Source organism: Leucoraja erinacea, chromosome 31, assembly GCF_028641065.1.
Source record: "Leucoraja erinacea ecotype New England chromosome 31, Leri_hhj_1, whole genome shotgun sequence".
NCBI classification, from domain to species: Eukaryota; Metazoa; Chordata; class Chondrichthyes; order Rajiformes; family Rajidae; genus Leucoraja; species Leucoraja erinaceus.
This window is the reverse complement of record NC_073407.1, coordinates 16,407,524-16,434,441: the sequence shown is the minus strand read 5'-3', so window position 1 is coordinate 16,434,441 and position 26,918 is coordinate 16,407,524. Positions and strand designations below refer to the sequence as shown.

At 42.0% G+C, this 26,918-nt stretch overlaps 2 protein-coding genes across 2 annotated transcripts in view; one reads left to right on the top strand and one right to left on the bottom strand.

Annotated features, from left to right (window-relative positions):
- Positions 1-9: 9 nt before the first annotated feature.
- On the top strand, positions 10-15,188 carry psmd5 (proteasome 26S subunit, non-ATPase 5). The gene is made up of 10 exons (XM_055660101.1): positions 10-214; positions 3,531-3,675; positions 4,511-4,624; positions 4,902-5,030; positions 6,612-6,721; positions 7,768-7,910; positions 9,379-9,570; positions 10,799-10,908; positions 12,493-12,633; positions 13,952-15,188. The coding sequence occupies exons 1-10, from the start codon at positions 42-44 to the stop codon at positions 14,207-14,209; spliced, it is 1,515 nt and encodes a 504-aa protein (XP_055516076.1). The 5' UTR covers positions 10-41; the 3' UTR covers positions 14,210-15,188.
- LOC129711994 (uncharacterized) overlaps positions 14,873-26,918 on the bottom strand; it is a 25,958-nt gene continuing 13,912 nt past the window's right edge. Inside the window, exons 7-9 of the mRNA XM_055660102.1 lie at positions 24,129-26,402; positions 19,099-23,369; positions 14,873-17,397 (exon numbers count right to left, since the gene is read on the bottom strand). Of these exons, the coding sequence (XP_055516077.1) occupies positions 26,198-26,402 (205 nt within the window). The 3' untranslated portion in view covers positions 14,873-17,397; positions 19,099-23,369; positions 24,129-26,197. The remainder of the gene's footprint in view (positions 17,398-19,098; positions 23,370-24,128; positions 26,403-26,918) is intronic.

Here is a 26,918-nt window from a genome sequence, read left to right as displayed (position 1 = left end):
CCGCGACTTGAGGGCCGCGTCATCGCCAGGGGCAAGGCAAGATGGCGGCGTCCGTGAGCGAGTTGTTGCGGGAGATCGCCGAGCTGGACGAGCCGCTGGTCGAGCTGCACAGCCTGAAGACTGCCGTCAATACGGTGCCTCTGAACGCGCTGAGGGAAGTGGCGACGGGCCTGCGCTTTGGGGTGTTGTTCAACCTGCTGGAGACCGATGACAGGCGAGTTGCGAGAAGCATTGTTTTTTGTGTTTTTAGTGTGTGCAATATATAGCCTGCATAGAAATATAGGTGCAGGAGTAGAGGCCATTCGGCCCTTCGAGCCTGCACCGCCATTCAATATGATCATGGCTGATCATCCAACTCAGTATCCCGTACCTGCCTTCTCTCCATACCCCCTGATCCCCTTAGCCACAAGGGCCACATCTAACTCCCTCTTAAATATAGCCAATGAACTGGCCTCAACTACCCTCTGTGGCAGAGAGTTCCAGAGATTCACCACTCTCTGTGTGAAAAAAAGTTCTCCTCATCTCGGTTTTAAAGGATTTCCCCTTTATCCTTAAGCTGTGACCCCTTGTCCTGGACTCCCCCAACATCGGGAACAATCTTCCTGCATCTAGCCTGTCCAACCCCTGAAGAATTTTGTAAGTTTCTATAAGATCCCCTCTCAATCTCCTAAATTCTAGAGAGTATAAACCAAGTCTATTCAGTCTTTCTTCATAAGACAGCCCTGACATCCTAGGAATCAGTCTGGTGAACCTTCTCTGCACTCCCTCTATGGCAATAATGTCCTTCGTCAGAAATATATATATTAGCAATGTTACAAAATTTTGAGATTTAAAAAATCAAGTCTGCAATTTATCCCATCAGATAAAGCATAACAATAAGTTTAATTTGACACCTAATTCACTTTCATATCTCAAGTAATAAAAAAGGTATGGCCATTTTCATACTCGGAAATTAGCATCTTGTTCCCTATTGATTTTCTATGGACATAACAAAAAAGCTGTGATCATGGACAGTCAAAAGCCCATAACCTTCTTAAAAATTAAGAGAACTGAATGAATTTTTCAGTTATCATAGATTGAAGCATTCTGAAACAAATATAAAATAATCTTACTTGGATGACCTGAAATTAAAGCATATAATTAGTTAGTTACCCAATTGTAGCTAATTTCAAACTTCAATTACTAGTCTAAACATCTATCCATTTCTTAATAAATGATTAACATTTTTAAATAGCCTAAGTGTCCAAATAATATTCTCAAATAATTCACAATAAAACATGATTTTTAAATCTCATTTACATCAATTTATAGGCCAAATGGAAGGAATTTAGTGTTCAATTGCTGTAAATTAAAGTCATTTTAAATCAGCTTTCTAGTGGGTTCCTGTGAACGCGCTGGTTTAGAACGTGCTGAGGGAAGTGGATTTGTGCCCTCAAATGCCCAGAAAAATACTGCGGGATATAAAGAGCCCAAAATGAGCTACTCGCTATAGAAAACTTTATATACAGGGTTCTTAAGAAGCCCCTTTTAATGTAAAAATGAGGTACATACCTTTAATTGTTTGCTTTATAAAACTCTGGGGCTGCGAGAGGTCACGGGTTTAGAGAGTGGTTTTTAAACTACTATAACTATTTTACAAGGCCATAAAAACTAATAATACCTTTTGCGACGGGGTCTTTCAGCGATTTTCCGTTAATGATTTACTAGGCTGAAAATTTTCGATTGCAACAGCCTAGTAAAAATCGCGTTCTAAACCCGCCCCCTCTAAACCGTGCAAAAATCGCGCACACGGGGCTGGGACAGATTCTCAGCCACGATTCAGGTAGGCTTTGTAACATACCTATATATATTAGCAATGTTACAAAATTTTGAGATTTAAAAAATCAAGTCTGCAATTTATCCCATCAGATAAAGCATAACAATAAGTTTAATTTGACACCTAATTCACTTTCATATCTCAAGTAATAAAAAAGTTATGGCCATTTTCATACTCGGAAATTAGCATCTTGTTCCCTATTGATTTTCTATGGACATAACAAAAAAGCTGTGATCATGGACAGTCAAAAGCCCATAACCTTCTTAAAAATTAAGAGAACTGAATGAATTTTTCAGTTATCATAGATTGAAGCATTCTGAAACAAATATAAAATAATCTTACTTGGATGACCTGAAATTAAAGCATATAATTAGTTAGTTACCCAATTGTAGCTAATTTCAAACTTCAATTACTAGTCTAATCATCTATCCATTTCTTAATAAATGATTAACATTTTTAAATAGCCTAAGTGTCCAAATAATATTCACAAATAATTCACAATAAAACATGATTTTTAAATCTCATTTACATCAATTTATAGGCCAAATGGAAGGAATTTAGTGTTCATTTGCTGTAAATTAAAGTCAATTTAAATGAGCTTTCTAGTGGGTTCCTGTGAACGCGCTGGTTTAGAACGTTCACATTGCGCTGGATTTGTGCCCTCAAATGCCCAGACAAATACTGCGGGATATAAAGAGCCCAAAATGAGTTACTCGCTATAGAAAACTTTATATACAGGGTTCTTAAGAAGCCCCTTTTAATGTAAAAATAAGGTACATACCTTTAATTGTTTGCTTTATAAAACCCTGGGGCTGCGAGAGATTGCGGGTTGAGAGAGTGATTTTTAAACTACTGTAACTATTATACAAGGCCATAAAAACTAATAATACCTTTTGCGACGGGGTCTTTCAGCGATTTTCCGTTAATGATTTCTGCCAAACATGATGCCAAGACCAATTCTTATCTACCTGCACATCATTCATAATCCTCCATTTCCTTCATGTCCATATGCTTATACGTCACAATCGTATCTGCCTCCAACCCCAACTTGGCAGTGTGTTCCAGACACTCACCACCTTCTCTTTAGAAAAAAAACTTGCCCTGCAGCATTTATTTATTTTATTTTTTTGTAAACCAGCATCTATAGTTCCTTATGTCCCCACCATTTTCCTGTTCTTCTTTGCACCCTTGTGCAAGTGGCCTTTGGTGAAGTGGTTGTAGTCAGCGATCTTGCTGCAGAGTTCTGACTTTGTTTCATCCGTGCTGGTCAATGTTTCATCCCAGCATGCTAAATGTATAGTAAAACATTACTCAGAAGTGGCTTCCTGTCAATGTATATAAGCAGGAAAACCTACAATTGGCTGACACAAACAACTGCAGATTCTTGTATCTTGAGCAAAATGCAACGTTTGGAGGAACTCAGTGGGTCAGGCATTATTTGTGGAAGAAATGGATCAGTCTGAAGAAACGTCACCTATCCATTCCGTCCCCAGATGCTGCCTGGCCCACTGAGTTCCAATTGGTTGGGTGGATTTGAGATTTATTTTTTAAAATAGCCTTTCCGAACAAGATAGACTGCAGCACAGGAACAGATACTCTGGCCCATGATGTCTACACTGAATGTGATGCCAAAGTAAACAAATCTCCTATCTTCACGTGCACCATATCGATTCTATTCTATTTTGTCTATATCCAATTGTACCTCTTTGTTCAGGGAACAAATTGATGTATGTGTGGACATTCTCGAGCGACTTCTGCAGGCTTTGGAACCAATCTACCTGGCTCAAACTTACAAGCTGGAACTGCAGAAGGGACTGCAGCATTCTGATGACCATGTTAAAGTCTTGGCACTGACACAAGTAAGATGGGTATTTCTTCGGAAATGTGCTTTGCTCTGTCCACAGTTGCATTTGATAATTTGTTCTTGGCATTACCTCAGTCAAAAGATTAGGCAACGTCTTGAACGTTACCTTGGTTTCATTAACATTTAAAGCAAAACGAGGTTGAGCTTTTGCAAATTAGCAGAACTAATCCAGTGGGTAAAGTCTTCAACCATCAAGGTCCGCGTTCTGAACGCATCTTTAATGTAGCAGAGTTTTCCGACCCACATAAACATGTTTCAGGGACTTGACACCCAACTGCAAGAGATGTAACAACAAATGATCAAAAGCTCTCAGGATAGGTTTTAACAAATACTTTTTAAAGGAAGAGAGAGAACTGGAGAGATTTGGGGAACTAATTCTAGACCTTGTAGCCAAAACAACTAAAATAGCTGCCCCCCAATGATGGAATGATTTAAGTCAGGGATGGTCAATGATAGAATTGAAGGAGTATAGAGATCTGAGAGTAGTGACCTCAAGTTACTGATTATAGATACAAAAAGCTGGAGTAACTCAGCGGGACAGGCAGCATCTCTGGAGAGATGGAATTTGTGAGGTTTCAGGTCGGGACCGTTCTTCAGACCTGAAACGTCACTCATTCCTTCTCTCCAGAGATGCTGCCCGTCCCGCCGAGTTACTCCAGCTTTTTGGTCTATCTTCTGTTGCAAATGAGGTAAGATTTAAAACATAGAAGGCAATTTTTGGGGGCATTCACAGAGTGTTAGTATTATGTACAACTGTTATGTGGTTTAAATAGTGGGAAGCTAATGATACCTTTGCTTTGGACTCTCACATTAAATGTAATTTTTTCCAGATTGGACGGATTGCTGAGAGCATAGATGCGGTTGTGTTGGTTCTTGGTTCTCTTGAGTTGCTTAAAGAGATGATCCATTGTATTGGTGGCGAGAGAATATCTGTTGCAAATGAGGTAAGATTACCTTTAGTGAGATAATTGCTAACATCCTCAGAGCTGTGAGATCAAACATTTCCATCAGTGGTATACAATGTGATGAGATGCATTTTTAATTTCAAATCATATATGTGATGCTGTTGATATGACACTTACTAAAATGGGACATAATGCGCAACCATATAAATCTATCTTGCTTCACATGGATAGTCTTTCTTGCCACCGTTGATATTTACTTCAACCAAAGCATAAACAGTCATAAGATAATTATTGATGTTTCTTATTAAATTTTCAGGCAATCAAATCCCTTTCGAGAATTGCCCAGAATAAGGCGGGACTTGATGCATTATTTACAACCAGCACATTACAGGATTTAAAAGATGTAATGGGCATCAATGATGTAGTACGATACAGAGTCTATGAGGTACAGTATTTTTGTTAAAGTTGACCACCAAGAATTTCCTTCTAAATGAAATTGAGGAATCAAATCAAGACTCTTGAATGTGTTTGTTTTATAAACTTTAATTTGCCATGGTTATATTTAATTAATTAAAAATGCATGTTCTTCAGGTATTTTTCTCAGTTCATTCAGCATTTAGAGTTTTCAGCACTCCCTAGTGAAGAGTGGGCCACACATTGGGATCCCATTTTAGCCATTGGGTGAAGGTAGATGTAAACAACTCTGATCATTTGAATCATTTGTCTGTTTTGACTTCCAGATGGATTTACGTTTCCCTTGAATGTTGGTTGCACTGTTAGGAAAGAGTAAGGATGGACTTTTTTAAAAAATAAAATTGTAAATAGTAAAGAAGGTAAAGCTGGAATAGTGTTCTAAATGAACCGTAAAAATAATGGAAATAATTAAAATTTAAGCATAGTCAGAAAATCACTCGTGCAATATTTTATCATCTCAGTAGAGATTAGGTCAAGGCATTAGCCTTGCAACTGGTGCCATGTAGTCCAGTTCAACCTGTGGGACATGCTCATCCTTCATGGAAAGTCTGCTTTGGCGGACCAGGCGGAAGAGATCTTTATGAACCAATGGCTGGAAAGGCAACGCAGCAACACACTGTGGAATGCGAAGGGCTAGTCAGAGCACTAAAAACGACATGGCCATCCACTGCAGCCAAGAAGTCCCGAGCAGTGACGATTTTTCATACCACTAGATTATGACATCTGCGGTCGAGAGGGTGGGGTTGTTACATTGCAACAGCTTCTCCACCTTAAACTCATTCGCTCACAGGTTTTTGTGCAGCTCTCTTCCCTGACTCGTGAGCCATGTCAGAACTCACCAGAATTGAGAATGCACAACCCACCATCATCGTTAACGACAGGCCAACACCAGAGATTAGTGGAGATAAAAAATATTACTTTTGTAAACTTTCTCTCTTTCATATTAAAACTAAAGTAGATGCTGATGACCCTTGAGAAGAAATCACACATGACCTTGTATTTCATTGCACCATCAACATTTTTTTGATTGTTAACTTTGTTTGTGACAGAATGTTTTTCTATGCCCCTTTGGTCACCCCACTGAGTACAAGTTTGTTATCTTGGTCTATGATTGCTACTGTTTCTACGCTGTATCTTTAAGCTAAACGTAACCTAAACAGTAGTCTTGTTAAATGGGAGGGACAACCCGGGTATTCAGTTTGGACCTGTTTATGACGTTTCTTGTACTCTAGATAGAATCGTTTTTCATTTTTCTTGTGCGATTCCCTTTGTCCTCATGCATGCAGTTGTCAGTGGTAGCATAAGGGAATGGCCAGATCGAGCAAACCATCTACAGTAGTTTGATTTCTTTAAGTGGGAATTATTTTATATAATTTTAAGAAAGGCAGCGTGATCATCATCCAGTTAGCCAGCTGACCATGCTCATTTTGTTCCTGATGTGTTGATTTCAGAAATGAAATGAATAAAATCCAATTTGTTAATGTAAAATAATGTGACTGTCGTGCATCAATCTGACTGGAGCATTAAGCTTGATTACATTATTGTCTTGCAGTTAGTGCTGGGGATCGCGGTTATGTCGCCTGCTTCGCTGGAGTATTGTGTTAACGGTAGTTTTATAACTCGGCTGCTTGGTGAACTTGCAGGGGACGACGTTCTCATCAGGTGAGAAGGCTTCTCCCCCCGTCAGTAGTCTTGCTCTGTTGTTTTGCTCAGTCGATAAATAGCAAATTCAGGAGGCGTCTGTTTGCTGAATATAACCATGAGTTTTTATCTCTGGTTGTCTTGGTTCACTTTCAAATTTTGACCTAGCAGGGAGTGGGCAAAAGGCATAGCTGGAAGAACTGCTGCCTCTCAGTGCCAGAGACCTGGGTTTGATCGTGATCTTGGGTGTTGTGTGAATTTTGCATGTTCTCCCTGTGACCACATAGGTTTCCTCTGGGCGCTCCGGTTTCCTCCCACATCCCAAAGTTATGCAGGTGTGTAGGTTAATTGGCCTCTGTAATTCGCTGCTAGCGTGGAGGGAATGGATTAGAAAGTGGGATAACTGGTGTAAACGGATGATCAAATGGTCGCTGTGGACTTGGTAGGTTGAAGGGCCTGTTTCTATGCTGTATTTTAAACTAAATTTAAACTAAACTGTAGCCATGCTAAAATGGTTGGGGCAACACAAATGTTCAGCTACAGTTGAGCTTTGTCTCCTTGTAGAGTATTATTGGACATTGATAGATCATGATGAGAATTAAATTATCCACCTAACTGCTTAGAGTTGGTTCACAAGTGGAAGAGGAAAAATGGGCATTATGTGAAGGTTTGTCTGTTGCCATCCAAGCTTACTGCTTGGAATATTTGCAAATTGTCTATAATCGGGTCGGAAATCACAAAAATATCTCCTTGATGTAGTTTAATTTCTGGGTCTTGGAGTTGTTTTACAATGTTCAGCTAGTACATGCCTATATTTTTTAAATAACTTTAAAATTTTGATTTTGATTTTTTTTACAGTCCATAATTTTGTAATACTTTTCCGCCTTTGAGTGATCCTTTAAATCCCATCCTTTTGACCAGAATGTTATATTTTCCTAATACCTCATGTGGCTTGCGATTGAATCTTCTTTTGATAAATGGGATTAAAATTTCGCATCATTAGGATGATGTGTATAATGTTGCTATAATTGATGAAATGAGTTACAGGTATTTTCATTCACTTTTAGAGCCACTGCTATCGAGATGCTCACCACTCTTACTCAAAGTCAGCATGGACGACTGTACCTGGCTCAGCAAGGCATCATCGATAGAATCTCAAACATGATTATTGGTGCAAATTCCGATCCCTTCTCCAGCTTTTACTTACCAAGTAAGTAAGAATATTCCTTTGTAATTTAATGTTATGTCAAGCCACTGATAAGAATGGGCAGGCAAGCTTTTCCTTATGACAATGTAAATTGTCCTACTTACTATTCAATTGCTCTAGCTAAGGATAGACTTGTTTTACTCTGGTTCTGGCCTATTGTTCATTCCCTTGTGTGAAGCTATACCTTTTAGCTATTGATACCCGTTTCAAATTTATAGTTCATCATCTGTGAAATACATAGTTTTAACTGAAATTTGTCACAATAAATTTAGAGCAGAAAGGATATCTTTAATGTCTGTATATAACGGCAATGCAGAGTAGCTCCTCTGCCTCTCCCTACAGATATGGTTCACTAAAAATCTACCTCGTCTATGAAACATTTTATCTCTCTCTCTAAAATTAACATTTAATTTTACCCCAACATCATTCTTTTACCTGATTATGCTCCTTGGCAGTTTTGGGAGGCACATTAATAATACTGTTCAAATGAGTTTAGTAGTTAGTTAATTTTTAGCTATAAATCGATACCTTTAATTTTAATCAAGGTATTAAAAATAATCTTAAATCTTAACCACTACAAATATCACTGAATCACTGATGTATTTAAAGTCTGAAGAAGGATTCCAACATGAAAAGACATCTATTCCTATTCTCTAGAGGTGCTATCTGACCTATTGAGTTCCTCCAGCACTGTATTCTAGACAAGATCCCAGCATTTGAAGTTCTTCATGTCTTTGAAAATTTGATGGTTCCGAATTCAAGGGCTTTCCCAGCAGCATCTAATGCAGAGGTCGGCAACTTACGGACCCCGGGCCGAATGCGGTCCGTAACCTAAAATCATCCGGCCCGCAGACGGATTTTTTTCCCCGTAATCATCCGGCCCGCGCAAAGCCGCGCACCTTCTGTGAACACGTTTAAGAAAGAACTGCAGATGCTCCAGCATTTTTGTCTTCCATGAACACGTGATTTGATGCCTGCCATCTGGGGCGGGATGGGTCGGGATCCATGTGCACACGTGATAGATGCGGCCCGCCATCCGCTCACAGACATGCGTCCCGACCCCTATGCAGAACAAGGTTGCCGACCCCCTTATCTAATGACTAGTAGAGAATGGTGACCCTGCCTTCCTTTGCTGCTTGCTGTTTAGTGATCATTGTTGAAAAATGGGGAATGGTTCAAATATATCGTCAAATGAGCCTGATGATGTTTAGGCTCGCAACAGAGTAATCACGTTTGAACATCTCATGTAGTTGTCCATGGGACATGGGTCAGGGCCTTCAATAACGATGAAAGATGGTGCAAGAGAATTAATTTTGTTGGATATTGAGGCTGCACTTGACTTCTCCCGTCAAAAACAATGAATAATCCGTTAACGGAAATATGGCTACAATTTGAGCACTAAACATGTTAATGTTTTTAGAATTTCATGCACTAATGTCTTTGACCTTGTATTTATTGCCTCCTTATGTAGATCTGGTGAAATTTTTTGGAAACTTAGCAATGGTTGACAGTCCTCAACAGATCTGTGAACGTTATCCTGCCTTTATCGAAAAGGTGTTTGAGATGATTAAAGGACACGAGCAGACCATGATTGGAGTTGGCTTAGATACCATTGGAATGCTTGGATCATGTCTTGAAGGAAAACAAGTTCTAAATAAAACAGGTGGACAATGTTATTACTTTAATCTACATTGAATGAAAAGTAGTTAACATGCCAATTTTTTTTTTCCTCCTTCATGAAAAATGCAGGACAAGTAGTTATTTCTCATATCCCACTTCCAATTCACTGCTATGATGCTGATGTGTTGGATATTGGAAAAACTACTTTACCCAATTGTTCTCCCAAACGGAATTGCCCGTTTAGTATTGTGTAAACAAGCTGCTAATTAAATGTGTTTGTGTAAGAAGGAACGGCAGATGCTGGTTTAAACTGAAGATGGACACAAAATGCTGGAGCAACTCAGTGGGACAGTCCGGAGAGAAGGACTGGATGACTTTTCGGGTCGAAACCTTCAGTCTGCTGTCTGTCCCGCTGAATTACTCCAGCATTTTGTGTCTAATTAAATGCATTTGTTTGTTCTTACTAGCAGTTACCATTTCCTGTAATTCTATTTAGTATATCCTTTAACTCTGGCTGGCTCGGCCTTGCATGCAGCCCATGCCCCTTTTGCATCTGTTGTTTCTTATACCAATAGAATCTGTGGACAATGGATTTGCAAAGGAATGGCAAAATTAAGGAGCTCAAAGATCTTGGAGAGTTTCAAGTTGTCAGTGATTGGGAGATTGGAAATAAAAATTTATGGCCATATTTAAAACACAAAGAACTGCAGTAACTTGGTGGGTCAGGCAGTACCTCTGGGGGAATGGATGGGTGATGTTTTGGGTGGGGACCCTTCTTCTAACTGATTGTAATAGGAGAGAGAAAGGCGAAAAGCCTGTCCCTTGCCTCCAGAGAGAGATGCTGCCTGGCCCGCTGACTTTGTTCTACTCAAGGCTTCAGCATCTGCAGTTCCTTGTATCTCTGCTGTGATCATTTAACAAATCTGCCTTCAGTGTTCAAGACATATTGGTTTTCATATTTCATATTGGTTTTCATGTCAGTTGGATAGGTGAAACTCACAGTATCTCATTAACTTCCAATGTGCTTATCAGCAGCATAAGTGGTTATTTGTTCATCTTGGGCTTGATGCTTCCAATTTCACTGCACAGGTCGCATTAAAATGCATGGGAATTTGTTGGTGGCACACATTCTTCACACTGTGCAGAAAAATATAATACCAATTATTTAAATTGCAACTTCAGTCTGTCTTGTGTATTGCAATATTTCAAAAAATGTCCTTGAACTTAGTGCTAAAATGTGGAATTAAAGTTCAGTTGTTCCATTGTACAAGGTACTGCATTCCAAGATGTTTTGAGAAGGCTGGGTTCTATTTCGTGTAATGCTTCCACAGATCTACGCATTCGTTGCCTTGAAACCATTGCTTGTCTCCATTCCTTGCCGGTGAGTACCCAGAAAATGTGTTTAGTTTAAGGTAGACACAAAATGCTGGAGTAACTCAGTGGGAGAGGCAGCATCTCTGGAGTTCTTCAGACGGATTGAAGGGTCTCGACCCGAAACGTCGCCCCTTACTTCTCTTTCCAGAGATGCTGCCTGGCTCGTTGAGTTACTCCAGCATTTTGTGTCTACCTTCAACTTAAAAAGCATCTGCAGTTCTTTCCCACACAATGTGTTTAGTTTAGACATACAGCGCGGAAACAGGCATTTCGACCCACCGAGTCCACACCGACCAGCGATACCTGCACAGTAACACTACCCTGATCACACTAGGGACAATTTTACATTTATACCAAGCCGATTAACCTACAAACAAACCTGTATGCCTTTGGAGTGTGGTAGGAAACTGAACATCTCGGAGAAAACCCACACGGGTCAGGGGGAGAACATACAAACTCTGTACAGACAAGCACCCATAGTCTGCCCCACTTAGGCTATTTTTAGGCGAGTTCCGGGGACTGTCATGGTCGTTGCAGGTCACCGAAAAACTCTCCGAAATTTTTTCAATATGTTGAAAATCCAGCGGCAACCGGAAAAACGCTACGATTCTTTGGGCGACTGAGGCGACTACTCGCGACCATACAGGTGACACCTCGACGACCATGTTCTGTCAGCCTAGTCACATGTAGTCGCCTAAAAAATAGTCTAAGTGGGACAGGCCCTTTGGGCAGTAGCTCTACCACTACGCCATCATGCCACCCATGTTGCTGAATGTAAAGGAAGAAGATGGGCGGAAAGCAAGTTTCCCCATTTAAACTTTGGCAATGAGTTTAGTTTAGAAATACAGTGTGGAAACAGGCCTTTTGGCCCACCGGGTCCGCACCAACCAGTGCATCAACACTATCCTACACACATGGGACAATGTTTACATTTTCCAAGCCAATTTACCTACATACCTGTACGCCTTTGGAGTGTGGGAGAAAACTGAAGATCTCAGAGAAAACCCACACAGATCACAGGGAGACTGAAGAAACTCTGTACAGACAGCACCTGTTGTCGGGAACGAACCCGGGGCTCTGGCGCTGCGAGTGCTGTAAGGAGGCAACTCTACCACTGTGCCACAGTGCCACATGAGGCATCTTAGTCAGCATGGATGGGTTGGGTGAACAGCAGTTTCCATGCTGAATGACTCCAAGTCATAATGGGAATAGTGCATCTGCTCTTATACTTCATTCCATTTAAAAAATGAAAGTTGAAAGTAGAAAGTGTGTTGAATTCACATTGTCCGAAATTTCTACAGGAAGGTATAATTGATCAAAATGTAAAGTTGCAGTACAATTGTGATCTTTATTAGGCTGGTAGCATGATTTTGTGAGATTTTTTGAGTGCTGAAACATAAATCCTGAAGACATTTGCAAGGTGTTTTATACATTGTAGTGATTTTTCTTCTGTAGTTTCACTGTATTTATATTCCACTATCTCTGAGATGAGTTTTCAGAGAATCATTGGGTACATTTTGATGGTTTGTCTGTATCCGTCTGCGCGACTTTCTTAGGCCATTGCTGTTTTACTTTTCCATCCACTTCACAGATCGATCAGCAAACCGAAGATCTTTTAGGAATGACTGAATCCTGGTTCCACGCCCTGCACAACCACCCGATGGAAACATTCCGCAGTCTGAGTATGCAACCCTTCCCAGAAATCCACATTGGAGCACTGAAAGTTTTCACCGTGAGTCTCTAATATTTACATAACTATAATCTGTCCTCTGCATCTTTCTCCTCGTTCTACCTATTAAAGTTGAGTTGGGCGTGATTGCTTGATTGGATCGCATGCAAAACAAAGCTTTTCACCGTACTTCCATTCACATGAGAATAATAAACCTAAACTTGAGCCTAGTACATTGATCGTAGCTGCTTATATAGACATCCTGTCCTAACTTGAAGTGCAACATCATGCAGTTATTGACTTGTAGCATTGAGTAACTTAATGGATAATACATATTTAAATAGATATTTTTAAATAGATTTATAGATTCTGTTGCTGGTTTGTTGTTACCGTGTCCACATTTAATGGAATAAAGGGAATACAAATCGGGAACAAGTAGAATGGCACTTGAGAAATGCCTTAAATTTATTTACATTTATTTAAGTAGAAGGGAAAAAAAAGAAATACATTCACTTTGGTTAATAGATATGTATGTTATATGGAAGAATTTGTTTAAAAAAAAAAAAAAAATTAGGGAGGAAACATGTTTTTCCATACTATTTGTGTTACCTGTTTTTCTTCAGAAGAATTTTAAAAAAAGGGAACTGCAGATGCTGAAAATTTGAGTCACAAACAGAAAATTCTGGAAAAACTTAACAGGGTCAGGCTGCATCTGTGGAAAGGAAAATGTGATTACAAAGGATTGCAGACTCAATGTTAACTGTTTTTTCCACAGATGCTGCCTGATCTGCTGAGGTCCACCATTTTCCATACTTCCAGTTTTGCCTTAAATTTGCTCTTTCCTTGCTGTAACCTACAATCAGACTTCTGTATCAGAATTGCAGAAATTGTAGATTGACGTAAAGATTGGCAAAACTTTATAGAAAATGCTGGAATATCCTGACTCGGGCAATATGAGCGGAGAGAAGGTTAATGTTGTGAGCTTCAATAAGCAATTTTGAAGAGATCCATTGACCTGGTACATTGCATTCTGTTTCTGTACAAACTGACCCGCTGAGAATTTAAGATTTCTCCTTATTTCCGACAAGTAGCATCTGCTGCAGTTGCTTTTCCATTGCAGTGTAATTTAAAGAACTCATTATCTGGTTTCCACTGTCAAGTTGCTAATTTACTTGGGCTAATAGTAACTTGGAATCTGTTACTTTAATTATTCAATGTGCTGAGCTGTAAATTATCACCTGTCTCATGTATTACTTGGAGTGTAACTACCTTAGTTTAATCCCTTCTAAGTCAATGCCACTTTATTGATTAATTGGGTTATTTTTGTTACTGTGGTTGCCATCTTTCTATGACTCTGCTCCTATCTCTTTCCTAAATGCAGGCAATTGCTGGCCAGCCTTGGGGTCAGAGACTGATGATCAGTACACCGGGATTTGTGGAATACATTGTTGACCGGACGACTGAAGCCGACAAAAGCTCAAAGGATGCCAAATTCGCACTGGTAAAGGCCCTTGTAAATACTAAGACAATAGCTGAGATCTTTGGAAACCAACATTACCTGCAGCTGCGAGCATACCTGCAGGAAGGCCCTTACTTTGTGAAGGCAGTAGCAACAGTGGCCGTGGAAGGCGGAGAGTAGCATCCTTATCCTGCTCATTGAAGAATATTTCTTGAAATTAATTGTTAGATTCTTTTTAAGGGACAAGTAAGGGACAATTAAGGGGAGTTTTCCATCCCTTCAAACATCTTTTCCATTCCTTCAAGCAAACCATGAATAAGATCCGCAACGTCTGTCATTTTGGGATATTGGGCCAGAGTTATATATTTATCATAGTGTCCACCTGATGTGTTTCCAGCTGTATATTTATTAAAAATGAACTTTTGCAATTGATAAAGTGAAATCTGGACTTCTTTCACTTTGATGCCAATGCAAGATTTTAAGTATCTAAGCTGGAATTCCCTATGTAAGCACATTTATTGCACATGTATCAACAGACCAGGGAGGCAATTATCACTGGTTCAATGATTTAGCTCATCACTACCACCAAAGTATTTTGTGGTGGTGCATAATGTGGCCTTGTCCACACCCTGTGATTGATTAAAATGTACCCACATTTGTTCCACATCCCTCTAAACTGTTCCTATCCATGTACCTGATCAAATATCTTCAATATGTTATTATCGTGTATCTGCAAGTGCCGGCTTATGTTGCCTCAATACAACCAATCGAAAGGGGAGAAAATAATGTAATATTTAGAAAATGTGTATCTGGAAGAGAGATTTGATGTGCAGTTTTTAGAAATTATCATTAGAAGTTTCCAATGAGCCCACTTTGATGTATGTGGACACAAGAAACTGCAGATGCTGGAATTTTGAGCAAATCACAAAGTGCTGGAGGAATTCAGCGGGTCAGGCAGCATCGGGGGAGGGAGTAGACGGATGATGTTTTAGGCCGCGTCCCCTCTTCAGAAACTGTGTCCACTGTGTATGTATGCTGGGTCAAAGATTCTTTGCTAGATTGATGGCAACGTGACATTGTAAGTTGTATTAATGTCCACATCTGTTAATGAAGATCTCACTGACTGTGAAGTGTACAAATAAAGTTGTCAGTAAATTGAGTACTTGTTTTCCAGAGACAGAACCTGACTGAAGCGAATGTTAGGCGGAAAGCTGCCTCTAGCCACGGGCTGTCATTCACTGATGAGCAGGGATTTGCATGTTAATTGCATTCAGAAACCATGAACTCTGCTTCAAATTCATTAACAATCTCTTGGAGTTGCCATGGCTGCTGCTCTTGTGCGTTGGGAGACGTTGCTTTTCACTTTGCATTAAATGGTCATGGAACATAAAACAGTACAACACAGGAACAGGCCGTTTGGCTCACAATGCCCGTGCTGTACATGGTGCCAAGGCAAACTCTTATCTGCCCGCAGGCACATAATTCATATCCCTCCATTCCCTGCATATCCATTTGCCTATCCCAAAGCCTTTTAAATGTGACAATTGTAAGTGCCTCCACCACCATTCCTGGCAGAGCAGTTCCAGGCACCCACCACCCTCTGTGCTTAAAATAAATTAAAAAAAACTTGCCCCACACATCTCCTTTAAATGTTGCCTCTCCACCTTAAAACTATGCCCTCCAGTATTTGATATTTCCATTCTGGGAAATAGGTTCTACACTAACTATGCCTCTCATAATTCTAACAGGTCGCTGCACAACATTCCAGAGAAAACAAGCCGAGTCTGTCCAACATTTCCTTGTCGCTAATACCTTCTAATCCAGGTATCTTTCTGGTAAACCTCTGCACCCTTTCCAAAGCCTTCCTGTATTGGAGTGACCAGAAACTCACAATAAAACTCCAAATGCAGTCTAACTAAAGTCGTGTAAAGCTGCTTCCTGATGCCTTCTACTCAAATGTAAGTCATGAGGAACTATTTTCCATGGGATCAGTGTTATTTTTGCTTTATTTTCCCAACGATATGCACTTGGGCAGTGTTCCATGAGATACTGGCCAATTTTTCACATTTGCCCTTCCAGCTGCTTTAGTAAGAGTGGTTCAAGAGTGTCGTGACGTTTGGCCAAATGTATCAATGTATTGCTGTTGCTCCCTTGGCTATAAAATGAACTGGGAGTTGAATATTGGAAAGGCTGCATTTGGCGTCATTGTACTGACTGCTTGCTACTTTCCATTCAGCTTTGCATTGATTAGAACATTGTACTGGAGTATTGTGTTCAGTTTTGAACCTCCCTGCCATAGGAAAGATGCCATTAAGCTGGAAAGTATGCAAAGAAGATTTACGAGGATGATGCCAGGACTCGAGGGCATTAGCTCGTGGGGGAGGTTAGGCATGCTAGGACTTCATTCCTGGAAGCGCAGGGGCTTGAGCGGTGATCTTACAGAGGTGTTCAAAATCATTAGTGTATTAGATATGGTGAATGTATCTTTTACCCAGTGTAGTGGAATCAAGTAGTAGAGGAACACAAAATGCTGGAGTAACAGCAGGCCAGGCAACATCTCTGGAGGACGTGTGTAGGTGATGTTTTGGTTCCAGACCCTTCTTCAGACAGTCAGGGAATGAATAAACATTTAGCGTTGAAACCGTGCTACAATCAGTCTGAAGAAGTGCCCTGACCTGAAATGTCGCCTGTCTAATCTCGCCACAGATACTGCCTGTCTGAGTTCCTCAGTTTATTTCTTGATCCAAGATTCCAACACCTGCAGTTCCTTGTGTCTCCATGGTGTAGTCTACCCCTGTTTATTTTCTGCGAGTAATGTGTCCAGATCTCTCTTCACTCCACCACTGAGCTCATTTCCGTCAAGACTCAGATATCTGAGGGACCGGCCAGGATTGGAAGACAAGGCTTCACACAGAGCTAGACCTCCTTCATCTCCTATTCCATTCCCGTCCAGGTCTACTTTACATAGACGTCTATTAACACGGAGCACTTTTGCAAAGTATTTTGCCCCTTCGTTGCGAAGAACATTTTCGTCAAGGAGGAGATGGGAGATGTGCCGACAATCCTTCAAAATGTCAAATAATCCCCTCCATCCAGTCAAATCCACACCATCGTTCCGGGACAGTCCCAAGTATTCCAGGGGTGGGTTCATGCTGAGAAACATAGCCACGCATTTCAGACCTTCATTGGTGAGGTGATTTGAACCAATGTCAAGTTCAGTTAGTTGCAGCCTCTTTCTCTGGCGATCGGAATGCTCCCCTTCTACATTACCAGTCTTGGTTTCTTCTGCATTTTCGGCCAAAAGGAGGTCAATGAGTCCGTGCATCAAAATGCTAATGCCTTTGTCACCCAAATTGTTTCCGTGTAACCTGGAAAAAGTGACAAGAATATGTTTGATGCAACACATAGACTGTATCGCAATCCTGACAGAAATCTGTAACTAATCCTAAATGTTACAAATATGTATTTTTCATGTGAAATTTATCAAACTTTAAATGTAGAAATCAAAACAATACCACAGATCCTGGAAATTAGAGGTATAAACACAAATTGCTGGAAACACTCATCAGGTCTGCAAACTCACCTGAAAGTACCCTAAAGTTCAGTGATTGGCTTGCGAAGTGGGACATGACAAACTTGGTGCTCAGATGCAGCGGGGTGGCTGCTGGAGATGACGGACAGTGCTTTTGGTTTTGTTTAGTTTATTGTCACGTGTACCGAGGTACAAGGAAAAGCTTTTGTTACCTGCTAACCAGCCATCGGGAAGACAATACATGATTACAATCGAGCCATTCACAGTGCACAGATACATGATAAGGGAATAACGTTTAGTGCAAGGTAAAGTCCGATCAAAGATAGTCCGCGGGTTTCCGAAGAGGTAGGTAGTAGTTCAGCAATGTTCTCTGAACTCTAACGCTCGGACTCACCCTAAAGTCCCATAATTGGCTTGGGAAGTAGGACATGACGACCTTGGTGCCCGGATGCAGTGGAGTGGCTGTTGGAGGTGACGGGCGGTGCATTTGGGGTTGTGACGTTGGCAGAGGCCGCCATGGGAGACCCGACAGCAGCGGCGAGTGAGCAGATTGCGTGCAGCCTGCAGTAGTTGCACGGAGCGGAGGTGGAAGGGGCCCGACGGCATCACATTGGACCAGGCTGAGCCCATACCCCACCCAAGGAGTTCCTCCAGCAGTCTTTTGTTGCTCAAGGTACAAGGGATGTTATCTTGATGGAATTAACAACCGACGTGGGAGGAGACTTGGATGCAGCATATACACTGGATGATTACAACCAATTTATGTGTTCAGTACCAGCAATGTCTCAAAATTTTAAACATCTCCCAACTTCTTCAATGGTCAACCATGTTCCTGTATCTAGCTGCTGTTGTTTTGTATTTTCTATATTGTAGTTTTGTGAGTTGTTTTGCAACACAGGATAGGGAACACAGAAACAAAATGAACAACTGATATATATATATATATATGACCCAAATGCCTCAACTTTTAAAGTTCTCAGTTATTTCAAGTGTTTTATTGTCATGTGAGAGATAACGGGACAGAAATAGATAGATTTTTGATTAGTACAGGTGTCAGAGGTTACAGGGCAAAGGCAGGGGCATGAGGTTAGGAGGGAGAGATAGATCAGCCATGATTGAATGGCGCAGTAGACTTGATGGGCCGAATGGCCTAATTCTACTCCTATTCCTTATGACCTAATGTACCTGCAACACAATAATTCTATTCTTACTTGCTGCAGCTTAACAGGCCTGTAAATGCACCAACACAGTGAGAAGAATACAATAACCAACATTTGTTAAAGGTTCATCGGCAGTTCGAGGAGTCTGAAATCTTTGTATTGAATATCTCTCTCACTCTTTCCATTGCATCTTCACATTTAGATGTCCAGCATCTGCAGCAATTTGTGTTTCATTGGAAAATCAGTCCCTTTTCTTTGATCCAGGATGGGATGCTTATGTCAACATGTCAATTAACCCACAGATTAGAATAGTTCACATTGAATCAGTACCACAATGAATCGGTCGACACACGCAGTGTGAGTAATGTGCTACTTACAGCAGGCACTTGATTGAGGGCTTGGCTTTGAGGAGCTCCACCAATAGCTCAGCGCTGTGCGGGCCAAGGTTATTTATATTGAGGTTAATTGTTTCCACTTGCGACTGGCTGTGGTTTACCAGTGCGATGACTAGTGTTTCGAGGAGGTCATCAGTCAGCCCAGTGTTTCTCATGGTCAGCTCCCCCACTGATTTGCAGGCTGTGAGCACAGTGATAACGTCTGCAACCTTCAGGTGGGATGAATGAATGAACTGTGAGGCATTTTAAGCGGCAGAGGCTAACCCCAACCTTTACTGCAACTCAAGTCTGAAACGAGAACTAATTTGAGAATCCCTTTCATCTCTCCGCTTGGATTCGGAAAAGTCCTAGCCTATCCAACCTCTCCCGACAACTCAAGCCCGCGAGCCCAGGTAACACACTGATGAATCTCTTCAGCGCACTTTAATAACATATGACTACAAGCTTTCAAACTTGCTGATCAATTATTTGGATAAAGCCTAAAAAAGGTGAACATTTCCAGATCCACATGGAATAAGAGGACAGCAATAGTTGCACGGATAATGGGTAGAAGGATTGTCCAAGCTATAAAGTTCAAGAAGATTTAAAATTGTGACTGATTTACAAATCCCTGGGCTTGAATGTTCTTCGAATTGTCCAACTTTAAGATGTTGGAAATCAGATCCCTGCACTTTGTGGAGTTTTTCAAGAGATGAAGTGGTTACATGGAGCTCGCATTTAAACATATTTTAAACAAGCTTTTTAAACATATTTGCAAACGGGCCTGCCTTTTTAATCAATCATATCTGTTAGGAAACCATGTACGCCAAACTGCTTCTATATTTAGCAATGACCTGAGTGCACATAACCTGGGTCTCTACAACTGCATTTATCATTGTCACACCCGTAAAACAGCTGCAGTAATGTGCAACCTTGGTCCGCTTCAGTTTTTGCTCACACAACACAACAGTTGCAAGAACACCTTGCCCAACTCCATACCAAAACAATTCAAGAGAGAACATACTTGCCTGTTTTCTCAGTGCATCAACTGCCTGTGTGCTGCCACTTAACGTGGCTATATTGTCCTTATTTTCTGACACTAGTTTACCCGGGAGCTGCTCAGTTGCCACGCTTTCATCCTCACTCCTGCGCCTTCCTGGTTTGGTGCCAGTGTGACCATCCTCAGGGTCTCGGTTGCAATGTGATGAAGGCAACTGGCGTGGCCAGGGTGGATCACAAGTGCAACCTAAATCACCTGATGACCGGGCATTGGTCTTGTAGCCTGTTAAAATCTGCTTGTCTTCACTCGCCCGAGGTCTGGTTATGCTGCATGAATTTCCTTGTGCTTCGGAAGACACCTGGAGGTAGTTCTGTTCATCCAGTCGCTTCAAAGCATTGGGTCCCTGACTGGAGACATTTTTCCCACTGATCTTTTCATTCCAGGTCACTGGAAAACAAGTGCATTCCTGGCTACCATCCAAACAATCCTTGGAAGACATGCCCACATTGTTGAATGGGTCATGCGAGTTAGTTTCCGGTAGACTACCATCATTTTGTGTGGAGGCCGGCTTCATATGATGGTGGGGCTTTGTTCTTCTTTGTAGTATAGAGTCACAGCTAGCTGCTTCTTCATTTTCCTTTCTTTCAGCCAGTGACGCCGGAGTATTGCATACAGTGCCCTTACTTTTTGTCTGCACATTGGCCGGAAATTGTGCAAACCCATCTACTTCCCCATCTGCAAAAGCTATTAAAACAGAAGAAGCATTCCTGCTATGAATTATACATTTAAGAATCACATTCTTACAGCAGGAATCTAGAGTGTTTAATTGCCATATGTACCAGCAACAGAACAATGAAAATAATGTCAGAGACACAAGAAAATGTATAGGCTGCAACTTTGAGCATAACACAAAGTGCTGGAGGAACCCTCCTGATCAGACAGCATTTGTGGATAGAATGGACAGGCGACGTTTCAGGTCGGGACCCTTCTTCAGACTGGCAGAGTAGAGGGGAGGAAGCTGGAAAAGAGAGACGGGGCAGGACAAAGCCTGGTGAGTTGGATACAAGTGATGGGTGGATACAAGTGATAGGTGGATACAGGTTTGATTAACACATGGTGGGATGAGTAACAAAGACGAGAAGAAAAGGAGACAAAAGATGTCAGGTACGAAGAGAAGAGGAGCTAAATGTTTCAATGCCCCTTTCCAACCCTGGGTGTCAGTGTCAGCTACGAATACCAGGGCTCTCCAAACTTCCCAGGGAATGCTGACCGGGAACAGCCAGAATTGGAAAATGTGACTGTTCGAAGTTCAAAACATTCAAGTAATCCAATCACATGGCATTTGATATTGATATTAATGCCTTAAACTGTGCTCAAGATGGAACATAGAACAGTACAGAAGTTAGAAACAAAAAGCAGGAGTAGCTCAGCGGGAACGGTGGCATCTCTGAAGAATAGGAATGGGTGACGTTTCGGGTTGAGACTCTTCTTCAATTCGGGTCGAGACACGGAACGATACCCATTCCTTCTCTCCTGAGATGCTGCCTGGTTCGCTGAGGTACTCCAGCTATTTGTGTCTATCTTCAGTATAAACAAGCATCTACAGTTCCTTCCTACATACGTAGAACAGTACAGCACAGGCCCTTTGCCCACAATGTTTGTCCCGCCGTACATGATGCCCAGTTAAACTAACCTCTTCCGCCTGCACATGATCCATACCCCTCCATTCGCTGCACATCCATGCGCCTGTCAGAAAGTCTCACAAACCCCACTATTGTATCTGTCTCCACCACTGCCCTGGCAGCATGTTTCAGGCACCCATCCCTCTCTTGGTTTCAAAACAAAATTGCCCTGCTCATCGCCTTTAAACCTCACCTCTCCCGCCTGAAAGCTATGCCCTCCATGCCTTGATATTTCCACCCTGGATAAAGGTTCCGCCTCTCTGCCCAACCTGTGCCTCTTTGTAGTTAATTGATTTTTAAACTTTTGGCAGGGATAACATTGATGTTGAGCAGTAGTAATCTGTTTGGTGATGGGGTCTGGGGTCTGGGAGTGGTGTCTACTTGAGCTGGCTGGGTTGTTGCAGTATATCTCTTCAATAGCATCCACTGCAGGTGTTGTGCACTGGTGATCAGGAAAGTAGATATTTCATTTAGTGGTGTAGTATTTCGTGATGTGCTTAAATTATTCACGCATTAAATCATTTGTCGATGTACATTTAATTTGATTTTATGAGTTTTAATTTGTTAACTAATACCGGATTAGAAAGCATGGCAGAGGTAGATCATTCGGTACTTGGTGGTGGTAATATTGTATGTTAGTTTTTGTCCATCTCTGCCATCTAAACTCAGATGAGTTAATCCTGGCCCAGGTTCCCACTAAAAACATTGTACCGCAGCTCCTGTCTCCAAGCCTCACTCCATCAGTTAATATTGGTATTGGTGTATCGTGGTCACCTGTACCAAGATACGGTGAACTTTGTTTAGTGTACAATCTAGATAAATCATAGCAATCACGAGTACAATTAAACCGTGCATGAGATTCAACAAGTGTGCAAAGAGAAAGACAACGAGAAAGAGTGCCGAATACAGTTATCTGGTTATAGTTATTTAGTTGTATGGTTATTGACAGTTTCATCCTTAATATCGTATATGATTCCAAGTTTAGTTTTTGTTCATACAAACTAAATTAGCCTCGGTGACATCATCTGTCCCATTCTCTGCCTGATGACCCATGACCCATGGCCCATGACCCATGACTCATGACCTGTCGCATGTTTTTGCTGTTTGTAGAGTTGGCTCAAATCTGCTCCAATCTGAGATCAATAAGAGAAGATGGTTGTACCGCATGATGGTCGACCCTTCAATGGGACCTGCACACAAAGAGTTGCCATGCTGCCGTACCATCTTGCTAAATGTTGGTGACCACATGATGGTAGGAGGGGTCTGAATGGAGTCTTTTGCAATAATGGTCCAGAGGTTGAGCGGTTGGGTGGGCCGGTTGGACCAGACTTTTCCCACCTGCCACTTTTAGATTCACCGTTAACACATCTCCCGCTTCCCACACTTGTAAAACCTACACGTTGTCGGTTGCCTTCCATGTGCGGGCGGTTTCTTTCCTCTCTCACTCTCCTTCCAGTTTTCGCCGCCACTGGCCTCACTCGTGACGCTGTGCGCTGCCTCAGGCCACGTGGCCTCAGCACGTTTGAGGGCTGAGGCAAGCTTCACCTGAACCCGTGCAGCTGGTTCTGCCTTAGAGACATCCGTGGGCGAACCTAGGGAACAGAGATAATCCCTTCAGGAATTGGAGAGAAGGAGATGATTTGGGGTCGGGGCTCCAAGTACGTTACATCAGGGAGACGGCATTTCCTCTAAGGTAGGTGAGTCTGGCTTTATCCGGCTTGTGTTCAATAATGGATGCGAATGTGGGATAACATAGAACTAGAGCGAATGGGTGATCGATGGTTGCCATGGACTCAATGGGCCAGAGCACGTTTCTATGATGTATCTCTAAAATAAATTGGTAAGTGGATGTTTGCCAACAGTATGCGGGGCGGGGGGGACATGACACCAGGTAGCTTAATTTTCACCTGCAGTCCAGCCCGTCTCCCCTGCTTCCTGGGAAGCTGGCTGCTCCAGTGGGTGTTTGGAGTTGGCCGCTCCATGAGGTAGGTGGGTGCGTTTGGTGCGGTTCTACAGGGATCATTGTGGACAGCACCGCAAATTCCACTTGGTATAAACATTGAATGAACATGTGTCTGGACATAGACTTTGGATTTATATTCACAGAAACAGTTCATGAGGCATTAGGCAATCTTCTCTTGGGTGTTTAAACTAAACTAAACTAAACTTAACTAAACACAGAAACCAAAGAAACAATGCGGGGGAAGGGGAAAGATCTAACTCTGCCAATGCATACTCTGGGTCACACCAAATAGACAGATTGTCCAATTCCTCCTGAACTATACCTGTGAATATAGATGCAAATTCACCCATCTATGACCAATGTGAACTATATAACACTCATTCCTCACCATCTTCCACTGCGTCTCTCTGCGTTACCGAGGCAGGAATTTGGTCTTCCAGATTATTTCTTGTCTTCAGCCTTCTCCCTCTGCCCCGTGTCTTCTTCCCTTCATCTCCATCCGCACGGTCACCAAACCTTGTCTCAATTTCCTCCCTTGCCTCCCGTTTCCTTCCCCTCTTCCTCTTTATTTTCTTCTTCACCCTGCTGCCTTTCCTTGAGGCACCACTGTCCCCACTTTCCTGATCACTGCTTCCTGCACCTGCATCTGAAGTATCTTTCTTCCATGACCTTCTTTGATTCTCAAACAGTTTACGTCTGGTGTTTTCACCATCGCTGGAAGATTCTGGGTTAACCTGCTTTCTGCTGTACCCAGTATTATCCATTCTCTCTGCTCCTTGACATATCCTCCTCATTAGATTGTTTCTCCTGTATGCTCTACCTCCGCTGTCAAACCCTGGGATTTGTGAGGACATTTTTGTATTCGAAGCATCATGGAAGAGGTAAGCACTCTTGACGTTTGTGGTTCGCTGGTCCGTATCACAAGACTGGCTTGATTTCCATCTCCTCGCTCCTGAAGAGGCTGGAGTCTTCATTGAGGTCGGGGCTTTATAGTTCGAGTTGCTGGAGGAACCATCACTCATCATCATCTTGTTCTCTCCCACGTCACTCCTGAGGAAGCTGGACTTTGACATTGCCGGCACTGATCTTGCCAACATTTCCAGTTGTTGGGAGTGAGGAGTGGAGGCTGGAAGAATGTAAAGCAATTTGTTTTAATGCGAGTATCGAGAACTGCTTCTTCCCAACAACTATCAGGCTCTTGAACGCTACACAACGCCAACTAGCACTGTGGCACACCTGGTAGAGATGCTGCCTCACAGCGCCAGGGACCTGGGTTCTATCCTGGCCTTGGGTACAGTCTATAAGGAGTTTGCACGTTCAGAGGTTTTGTTTCATGCTGTGTGACTCCACATACCTGAAATTGGAAGTGTAAGCTGCTGAGAGATGGCAAAACCCATCACCATAGTGTCATTCCAATCAGCCAATGAGCGGCAGTACCTGGAGCCAAATTGTTAATGCCCTCACCACATCCAATCAACACTGAACCCCATTGAAATATTTTCTCTTTCCCCAACATCTTCAAGCCCAGATTTCCCACATTTCCCTCATTCTTCTCTTCCTCTTATAGAAACATAGAAATTAGGTGCAGGAGTAGGCCATTCGGCCCTTCGAGCCTGCACCGCCATTCAATATGATCATGGCTGATCATCCAACTCAGTATCCCGTACCTGCCTTCTCTCCATACCTCCTGATCCCCTTAGCCACAAGGGCCACATCTAACTCCCTCTTAAATATAGCCAATGAACTGGCCTCGACTACCCTCTGTGGCAGAGAGTTCCAGAGATTCACCACTCTCTGTGTGAAAAAAGTTCTTCTCATCTCGGTTTTAAAGAATTTCCCCCTTATCCTTAAGCTGTGACCCCTTGTCCTGGACTTCCCCAACATTGGGAGCAATCTTCCTGCATCTAGCCTGTCCAACCCCTTAAGAATTTTGCAAGTTTCTATAAGATCCCCTCTCAATCTCCTAAATTCTAGAGAGTATAAACCAAGTCTATCCAGTCTTTCTTCAAAAGACAGTCCTGACATCCCAGGAATCAGTCTGGTGAACCTTCTCTGCACTCCCTCTATGGCAATAATGTCCTTCCTCAGATTTGGAGACCAAAACTGTACGCAATACTCCAGGTGTGGTCTCACCAAGACCCTGTACAACTGCAGTAGAACCTCCCTGCTCCTATACTCAAATCCTTTTGCAATGAATGCTAACATACCATTCGCTTTCTTCACTGCCTGATGCACCTGCATGCCTACTTTCAATGACTGGTGTACCATGACACCCAGGTCTTATGGGCATTTACAACCAAGTTGGTGTCATCACATCCTCACTTACGGTTGCCTTCCTTCCACATGTTCCCTCTCAGGTTATTCTGCTCGATGGACTAGGGCCGAACTTGTTCTCTCGATCAAAACCAGGATAGAGAAACCATGAGCATTGTAATTCTCATCCCTCTGTACTAATTCTCATCCCACTGCACGCGTTACTTTCCTGCTAAGCGCCCCTAATTGCTTTAAAACATTGCGGGTCATATTGATCAGGAACACACTGTACTCCTTGCCTTGTTGTGACCTCTCATCTTGGTCGTTGAAGTCAGTCTCTCTCCCAGGCTGTGTTACATCTGCCTTCTGCTTACTCCCATGTCCTTGGTAGGGCCAGGCCTTCAGACACCTGTTTAACGTACATTGGTTCGAGTTCCATTAGTTACCACAGATACAATGGATCTATTTAGTCCAGTGTTCCCAGTGAAACTACCAATACAGTCAATGATAAATCTTTCACTTTGAAAGATACATAAAATGTAACACAAATCATGACTCCAATATTATTTAGGAAGAAAGATGCATTTCAAAAATCTTTGCTGATCTGCATCAAAAGAGATTACTAATCCTGCATGAGACTTCTCTTGAACCAGCCATCAAGCTCTTGAACACTGCGCAACACTAACCTCAGCAACTATGATCCTAGCTGAAGAAGGGTCTCGACCCAAAACGTCACCTATTCCTTTTCTCCATAGATGCTGCCTCACCCGCTGAGTTTCTCCAGCATTTTTGTCTGCCCATGATCCTTGCTATGAGTGCCTTGGTTGTTCTAGGAACTTTGAGGTTTGTTTTTGTTTTTTGCAATTTATTTCTTTTTTTATTTATTGAACTTTTATTTTAGTCTGCTTATGATATTATTCATTAA

Excerpts from the sequence above, each read along its gene's own strand:
- psmd5 (XM_055660101.1), top strand. The coding sequence starts at position 42 with ATGGCGGCGTCCGTGAGCGAGTTGTTGCGGGAGATCGCCGAGCTGGAC. Across the intron at positions 6,722-7,767 it reads GGGGACGACGTTCTCATCAG|AGCCACTGCTATCGAGATGC; the intron begins GTGAGAAGGCTT and ends ATTCACTTTTAG. Across the intron at positions 9,571-10,798 it reads ACAAGTTCTAAATAAAACAG|GTACTGCATTCCAAGATGTT; the intron begins GTGGACAATGTT and ends CCATTGTACAAG.